The sequence below is a fragment of the Clupea harengus genome, chromosome 1 (assembly GCF_900700415.2).
Source record: "Clupea harengus chromosome 1, Ch_v2.0.2, whole genome shotgun sequence".
NCBI classification, from domain to species: domain Eukaryota; kingdom Metazoa; phylum Chordata; class Actinopteri; order Clupeiformes; family Clupeidae; genus Clupea; species Clupea harengus.
This window is the reverse complement of record NC_045152.1, coordinates 12,806,867-12,815,025: the sequence shown is the minus strand read 5'-3', so window position 1 is coordinate 12,815,025 and position 8,159 is coordinate 12,806,867. Positions and strand designations below refer to the sequence as shown.

General features: G+C 43.5%; 1 protein-coding gene across 1 annotated transcript; it reads right to left on the bottom strand.

Moving 5' to 3' along the window:
* Positions 1 to 2,026: 2,026 nt before the first annotated feature.
* On the bottom strand, positions 2,027 to 3,533 carry LOC105909080 (gap junction delta-3 protein-like). The gene is made up of 2 exons (XM_012837670.3): positions 3,118 to 3,533; positions 2,027 to 2,649 (listed from the first exon to the last, which is right to left on the bottom strand). Exons 1-2 carry the CDS (start codon positions 3,440 to 3,442, stop codon positions 2,027 to 2,029), a joined length of 948 nt encoding a protein of 315 aa, XP_012693124.2. The 5' UTR covers positions 3,443 to 3,533.
* Between the last annotated feature and the right edge of the window lie 4,626 nt (positions 3,534 to 8,159).

Below are 8,159 nucleotides of genomic sequence, written 5' to 3'. Positions count from 1 at the left end.
CAGAAAACAAGTAGTCAGGTCAAAGTCTTCGTTGAGTCCTCCAGGAGACAATGTGCCCATGTAGAAGGTCCAGCGCGCTTCACATTGCAATCATTTACTTTCCACCTGACGGCTTCTGTGGCTGGGTGATATACGTTCAATTGCCACTACCTCCAAGTCACTAATCTTGTGCTCAGCCATGGAGAAGTGTCTGGCCACTGGTGATCTGATGTCCTTCCTGTGGATGGCACCCCTGTGCTCGTTGATTCGGATTCTCAGCTGCCTGTTGGTCTTACCAATGTATTGTAATCCACAAGGACATGTTAGTAAATAAATGACATTCGCAGAGCTGCAAGTTATGAATTTGTTGATAGTATATTCTTTACCAGACTTGGAGCATTTGAATTTACTGGTTCTCTTCATACTTGTAGTGGTGCACGATGTGCAATTCCGGCAGGGGAAAAAGCCTTTTGCATCATCTAGTTGTTCCCGTGGTGTCTCGGAACGGTCAAACGTGTCCGCAAGATGTCTCTTATATTTCTGGCCCTGGAGTGTGCAAAGAGTGGCGGATCTCTAAAAAGGGGTTTTGTTTGGCTGACTGAACCCCAGAGGAGCGACCGGTTCATTCCTTTTTCGGGTTCAGTTCGAGAGAGCATTGAAGGAGGCATTCAGGAGATATTTACCGAGACCTGCTAGACATGCGTCACAAGGAGAGACATCTCTCAGGTAAACAAGCAGAAGAGTGGATTACGTGACAGCTGTCACCTCTAATCTATGGTTCCCAATGAAGGAAATGATGAAGGAAACTCTGAATAGAATATCACCTGAATAACACCCACTTAGCTGAACCACGACAAACCACTGAAAACTTAGATGACCAAACGTCAAATAAATGAAAACCAAACGGAAATATGAATTGGCCAGGGTTGCCAACTGTCATACTTTTGAGACACACACTTTTGTGTCCTGAAAAAAGAATTCAACTGACACATCTCACTGATTCTCATAGCATTGTGAAACTAGAACTGGTTCTGCATGTCAGGATTCTTGAATATTAGAGTAACTTTCTGCCATTTTTTTTCTTCAAAGTTTACACAAGTAAATCTTCTCATACAGTTATTATGTGAAGTCAGACACTTAACACCGGTAAAGCAACAGTCTTCACTGCTCTATAACACTCTCTCGCTCTGAAACTTACTGACATATCAGTACCAACACTTCAATGCTCTATAACTCTCTCTCGCTCTGATAATTACTGACATACCAACACCAACAGACTCCAAGCTCTATAACTCTCTCTCGCTCTGATAATTACTGACATATCGACAGGATTCTTGAATATTAGGCATATTTTTTCTTCAAAGTTTACACAAGTAAATCTTCTCATACAGTTATTATGTGAAGTCAGACACTTAACACCGGTAAAGCAACAGTCTTCACTGCTCTATAACACTCTCTCGCTCTGATAATTACTGACATATCAGTACCAACAGACTTCAATGCTCTATAACTCTCACTCACTCTGATAATTACTGACATACCAACACCAACAGATTCCCAGCTCTAAAACTCTCTCTCTCTCTGACAATTACTGACACACCAACACCAACAGACTTCACTGCTCTATAACTCTTTCTCCCTCTGATAATTACTGACATATCAACACCAACAGACTTTACTGCTCTCTCTCACTCTGATAATTACTGACACCAACACTATCCCCAGCACATGCACCCAGATACATGCAGTCCACACACACTGACTTAAAAGCCTTCACAGCTCTGATAACACATGCTATCTCTCCCATTCACACAGGCAGCTATGGATGTTGGTTGACAGACTTACACAAAAAAGTGATTTTGTATTAAATACAAACATACACAACAAGCATATGCAATATAAGTGCATTCAAACACACACACACACACACACACACACACCATCAATGTGTGGATCCTCTACTTCAGCTGTCCCTAACTTAATCTGGTTGCAATAACTCTCTCTCCCACACACACACACACACACACACACACACACACACACACACTCACAACAACAACCCTGTGCGGCTCTTCTGGCTGCTGTGTCTGGAGGTCTTGTGTCCGACGCTGGAGTTGCTCCTGCCCAGCGACACCCTCCCCTTCCCCCCACCGCTGCTGCTGCCACTAGTGCCCCCATGCCCCCTCTTCCCACCTCCACTCCCACTCCTGCCCCTCTGAACCCCCAAGCCACCCTCGTCACCCACCGCCACCTGGGTCAGTTTCTGGAGTTCCTTCTGGTTCCGTCCAGACGTCTCCTCGTCCGGGGGTCCCCCCGTCATGGCCGCCCTCTTCCGGCGCCTCCACTTGGTGAAGACGTGGATGAGCTCCACCAGGCTGAAGAGTGCGGAGAGGAGGCCCACGGCGAAGTAGAAGCACAGCAGGATGGTCTTCTCCATGGGCCGCGAGGTGAAGCAGTCCACCGTGTAGGGGCAGGGGAACGTGCTGCAGGGGAAGCGGGCCTCCACGCGGAACCCGTACAGCGCCCACTGAGCCACCAGGAACGCCACCTCCGCCAGGAAGCGGAACCCCACGTTCAGCATGTACAGAGGCGTCACGTTACGGTCCTGTCGCGGGTTCAACTCGCCCTTGTCCGGTTTCTGCATCAGTGGCTCAGTGGTGGCGTTGGCATCTTGGTTGAGATTAAGATTAAGATTGAGATTAGGATTAAGATGAACCCCACACCACTTACCCTGGATAGCCTGTGGCATGCCATAGTATAATGAATTCGATGTTTAAATAATATATGATGTATGTCTGATTTTCTGATGCTCTGTTTATAACCTAAAGTCTCTGTTCTCCCCCATATAGTCGGACCTTAACCTGTAAATGCTGATGGCAGTGACAACCTTGTTCCTCATCACCATAATCTATAATTACATACGTATACACATGTAAACACCCCATATAAATAAAACTGAATTGAAAATCTGTTCTGAGGTTCCCTCATACTACATACATAACCTATACACATACATACTGTACATTTACCAGAAACACAAAAGGAGTATAAAATATCATACAAGAAAAACAATACAGTCTAAAGTTCAGAAAGTGTGATAATGAGTAGTCGGGTAAGAGTGTGTGCGTCAGTAAGTACCTTCCTGGCGGGCCTGGCTCTTGGAGTGCAGGTGCATGGCGTACATGATGAAGAGGATGGTGGGCGTGGAGATAAGCACGATTTGGAACACCCAGAAGCGGTACTGTGAGATGGGGAAGGCCTGGTCGTAGCAAACCTGCTTGCAGCCCGGCTGCGCCGTGTTGCACTCGAACTCCGCCTGCTCGTCATCGAACAGGTCGGAGGCCACGGTGCCCAGGATGAGAATGCGGAACACCAGCATGATATGCAGCCACAGGCGCCCCAGTAGGGGGGAGTGGGTCTGCATCTCCCCAATCAGCCCCCCCAGAACCTCATATTCCCCCATGCCGGCACCCCCAAGATACCTCCGTGCCTCAAGCCCAACCTCAATTCAACCGAATTCAAGTGTGTTGATTTATATAGCGCTGTTTACCATAGGCATGGTTTATACCAAAACCTTGCTCACTCTGCCTGTCCTGTCCCCAACACCACCACAGACTGATCCTCACAGGTCCAGGTGAGTGACCATAACGCCACACGTCGAGGGCTTCCGTCAGCCAGGCAGGGAGATGCAGAGGGGATGCTGGTCCAGACCCTCTACTCTACAATCAGTCTGATGGAGATCCTCTTCACAGCCTTTACCACAGAAGAACAGAAAGACTGTCAGTCTGATGGAGATCCTCTTCACAGCCCTTACCAGAGAAGAACAGAAAGACTGTCAGTCTTATGGCTATTCAGTCATTTAGAAGTATGTGGATTACGACCTAGGCGCACCCATGTTAGTCCCAACACGGAGTTCTCTGGATCGATTGAAATTTGTTCTCTGCACCAATCTCAGTGAGGTGAGGCTCGTAAGAACACATGCTTCACAGCTCGTCATGAATGCACTATGGCACTTCAAACAGATGAACACGGATAGTAGTTGCGCTCTCAACATCACCACGCCAGAGACCGGGAATACCGCCCTAATTAGACCAGACGCACACTGAGAGACTGATTACAGAGCATGCAATGGCCTGTATTGTTATTCCTAGGCTTCTTATTACAGCTTAACATAGAACCTTCGTTCGAACTTTGTCACGTAGGTCTTGTAAAGGACACTTATGCTATGTATTTTTCATTTTTCTGAACTTTATACTTTTTAAGATATTAAAGAAAAAGTTGGGCCATTATGACATCATAATAGGATAATTAAACTGGCTTGCACCTGTGCTTCTAGAAGTGCGTTTCCATCCCATGTTTTAATGCGCATTTTCTCTATGCGAATATTCATTCCTGTTTGGAAACGCGTGCGATGCGCATTAACTTCCCCAATGCGCATACAAATTTGATTCGCCAGAGGGAGGGGGTTTAACTAGTTATTCGGATTGAGTTAATGCGCTTAACGTAGATGGAAACAGTTTATTCGAGCGATTCGCGTCATTTGTGTTTATGTTTATGTTCGGAGTTGGACTGTAGACTCCTGTTGCAGTGAGAGACAACCGTGCTGCTGGCTGCCCCGAATGTGATGTTCCTCTACTGCTTCTCAGACTGCCAGCTAATACACCACACTTCATGCAGCATATGCAGTTGCTGTTATATACTAGTATAATATATCTATGGTTTCTGTGTGTTGTTTCCCCTCATTGCCCATGGACACCTAGTTTATTTTAGGCTAACCGATTAACTTGATTTACGTGCAAACTTGGAAGGTATACTGTTTAACTGTAGCCTACCTTTATTATTAGGCTATCATTATTATTATTATTATTATTATTATTGCTACTACTACTAATATCAAATTAAACAAATGGTTCCAAAAGCTTTAGCCTACCTGAAAAGCCAAAAGGAGGCGAACACAGCAGCATCGTGCGCGCTACCGGGTGTTCCAACACAGAGATCTCTAAATATCAATTTATCAACAAGGGCTTGAAGAATGATACTGGGCCATCCTTTACGGTTGAAAAAATCCCGATAGCCTGCTGCTGAGGGAAGTATGGGAACGTGAGTTCCATCCAGTGCCTCAAACACCTGTGGGACATGGTGTGCGAGGTTGTTGCGGTCAGCAATCTCTTGCGCCTCGCCAAGGTTGGGTAACTTTGTATGTTGTTTGGCTTGTTCACGGATGGCAACGCATACCGCATACACACATCTATGGTCAGTAGTCTTGCTTACGCCAAAAGTTTCTCCCACAACACAGTATTCTGCGCATGTTGCGAGTTTATAAAGCGCTATAGCAATGCACTCGTCTGTGGGGACAGGCTTTCGGCAGCAAACACTTGCAGGCAACACAGCAGGGCCTATCAGTTGGCACAATTCTTCGAATCCTGACCTAGTTAGCCTGAAGTTTTCCACCCACAGCTGAACAGTGAAGTGGGCCTTCACCAAATTAAAAAACTCCCTAGACCGCGCTCGTTCCCAGATGTACGGAGGTCTGTATGGGTATGGAATTCGCTGCTATCTGAGTGCGTAACATATGTACAATCATTCTACGCCTTCTCCTTCTAGCAGCTATTAAAGTAAATAGCTCAATAGCTACAGCATTGATAATTCTGACTGCGGAGAGGAGGGCGTACATTATAGCCTACACAAAACTCAGGTGATTGGAAACGGTCGCTGATGCGCATTTGGTTTGTGCGAATCACCGTGAATGCGCATAGCTAATGCGAACGAGCTGAATGGAAACCTACCTTATAACTAGGAATATTAAGAGACACCTTCCATACTCCATTTCCATTTCTCTCCATCTCTCCATCTTTCGCTTTATCTCTCTCGGTCTACTTTCTCTCACACTCCATCTCTCTGCTTCACTCCATTTTCTCTCCTTTCAATATTTTCCCTCTTCACTCTCTTTATCTCATTATCCATAGCCACTCCTGTTCACTCTTCTTTCCTTTCTTCTTTAAATTACTCTGTCCATCAATTCCTACTCCTTTTTCAACTTTTTTGTCAGCCTTCTTTAACTTTACAGTCCTTTATCCTCCCTCACACTCCATCTCTCTTCTTCACTCCATTTTCTCTCCTCCTTTCAGTATTTTCCCTCTTCACTCTCTCTTTACTGTCTTTATTCTTTCCTTTCTTCTTTCACTCTTGTTCACTCTTCTTTCCTTTCTTCTTCCTTTCTTAACTTTTGCATTTCATGAACTGGTATTTCCTTCAGGAAATGCATATTCTAGTTTTCTTATACTTACCGGCGGAATACATGATCCCTTATCCCTTCATCTGCTAGAATAGTGCATATTCTAGTTGTTGTATGTTCTTCCAGAGTTCAGTAAAAAGTCTAATACATGCCACACCTAGCCTACTTCTGATTGGACTACAGACACACCCACAGGACAACATCAGGCAAAAGTTCATTATGGAGTCTCTGGAGCCGCCAGGTAGGGGGCAACTTTCTGCTGGACTATTCAGTAACTTATTTGCTGTCTTGCTCCCTTTTATAGTCCAACCAGGTGTGGTACCACAAATCACATGATAGTCCCACCGGGAATTATTTTCCTATACTAACCGGCGGAACACATGATCCATTATCCCTTCATCTGCTATCATAGTCATAATATCATTTGTATCATAGTCCAACCAGGTGTGTTACTGCAAATCACATGATCTCAAGTCTGTTTCATAGAAATATAAACTGTTCCTTGAGTATGATGACATAATTCAATATCTCGCATCTGTTATAATTGCGTGATAACAAATTAATCATTTAGGAGTTGGAGGAAGACAAACAGCGGGAGATGTTTTATTCTGTACCCGTTATTACAGTGCATGTAATGCCCTGTATTGTTATTCATAGACTTCTTCTTCTTTTTACCAACTTCTGCGATTCAGCTCGAGCAGCTTAACGTAAAAACTTAATTCAAACTTTGTCGCGTATGTCTTATAAAGGACACCTGTGCTATGTATAACTTTTCTAAACTTGATAGTTTTTCTTTAATATCTTAAAAAGTAATACAAATGTTCCCATTGACTTACATTGGGTCATTGTGACATCATAATAGGGTAATTAATAGGGGTGGGAATCTCTTGGCACCTCACGATTCGATTCGATTCCGATTCAGAGGTCAACGATTCGATTCTAAACCGATTCTCGATTCTAAACCGATTATCGATTCTAAACCAATAAAACGATTATCGATGCATCTCGATTTTTAAAACATTTGAGTTTGCTACTCAGAGTCTCAAATCACTTCCTACTTTGTTTGATAATTAAAGAAAATCAACAGATCTATTTTTTTATTAGAGAAAAAGTGTGTCCTTGTCACAATTATGACTTTCTATGAACAATGCAATAATCGATGCAGCTTGCATTTCAACACAAAATGAATGTGTAAAAAAAAAAAAATCGATTATGAACTTTTCTGAATCGAGACAGAATCGTTCTAGAGAGAATCGAGAGAAATCGAAAAATCGATTTTTTTCCCCCACCCCTAGTAATTAAACTGGCTTGCACCTGTGCTTCACTGACACCTGCGCCAAGGCTCCTCTTTTCTCTGTCCATCTCCATTCAACTGTATAACTAGAAATATTAAGAGACACCTTCCATACTTTACTTTTTTTTCTCTCCTCCCTCTCAGTCTACTTTCTCTCACACTTTCTTTCACTCATTCAGTCTAATCTCTCTTCTTCACTTCTTTTTTCTCTCCTTTAATTTCAATCCCTCTTCACTCTCTCTTTATCTCATTACCCATAGCCACTCCTGTTCACTCTTCTATCCTTTCTTCTTTCAATTACTCTATCCATCAATTCCTACTCTTTTTCAACTTTTTTGTCAGCCTTCTTTGACTTTACAGTCCTCTATCCTCCATCACACTCCATCTCTCTGCTTCACAACATTTTCTCTCCTTTCAATATTTCCCCTCTTCACTCTCTTTATCTCATTATCCATAGCCACTCTTGTTCACTCTTCTTTCCTTTCTTCTTCCTTTCTTAACTTTTGCATTTCATGCACTGGTATTTCCTTCAAGAAATGCATATTTTAGTTATTATTCTTTTTACCGACTTCTGCGCTTAATTCCTCTCGAACCGCTTAACTTAGAAACTTCGTTCAGTGCAGACTTTGACACTTTTGATCATAATATCTT

Coding starts and splice junctions, on each gene's coding strand:
- LOC105909080 (XM_012837670.3), bottom strand. CDS start 3,442: ATGGGGGAATATGAGGTTCTGGGGGGGCTGATTGGGGAGATGCAGACC. Junction 2,650..3,117: donor GAGCCAGGCCCGCCAGGAAG/GTACTTACTGAC, acceptor ATCTCAACCAAG/ATGCCAACGCCACCACTGAG.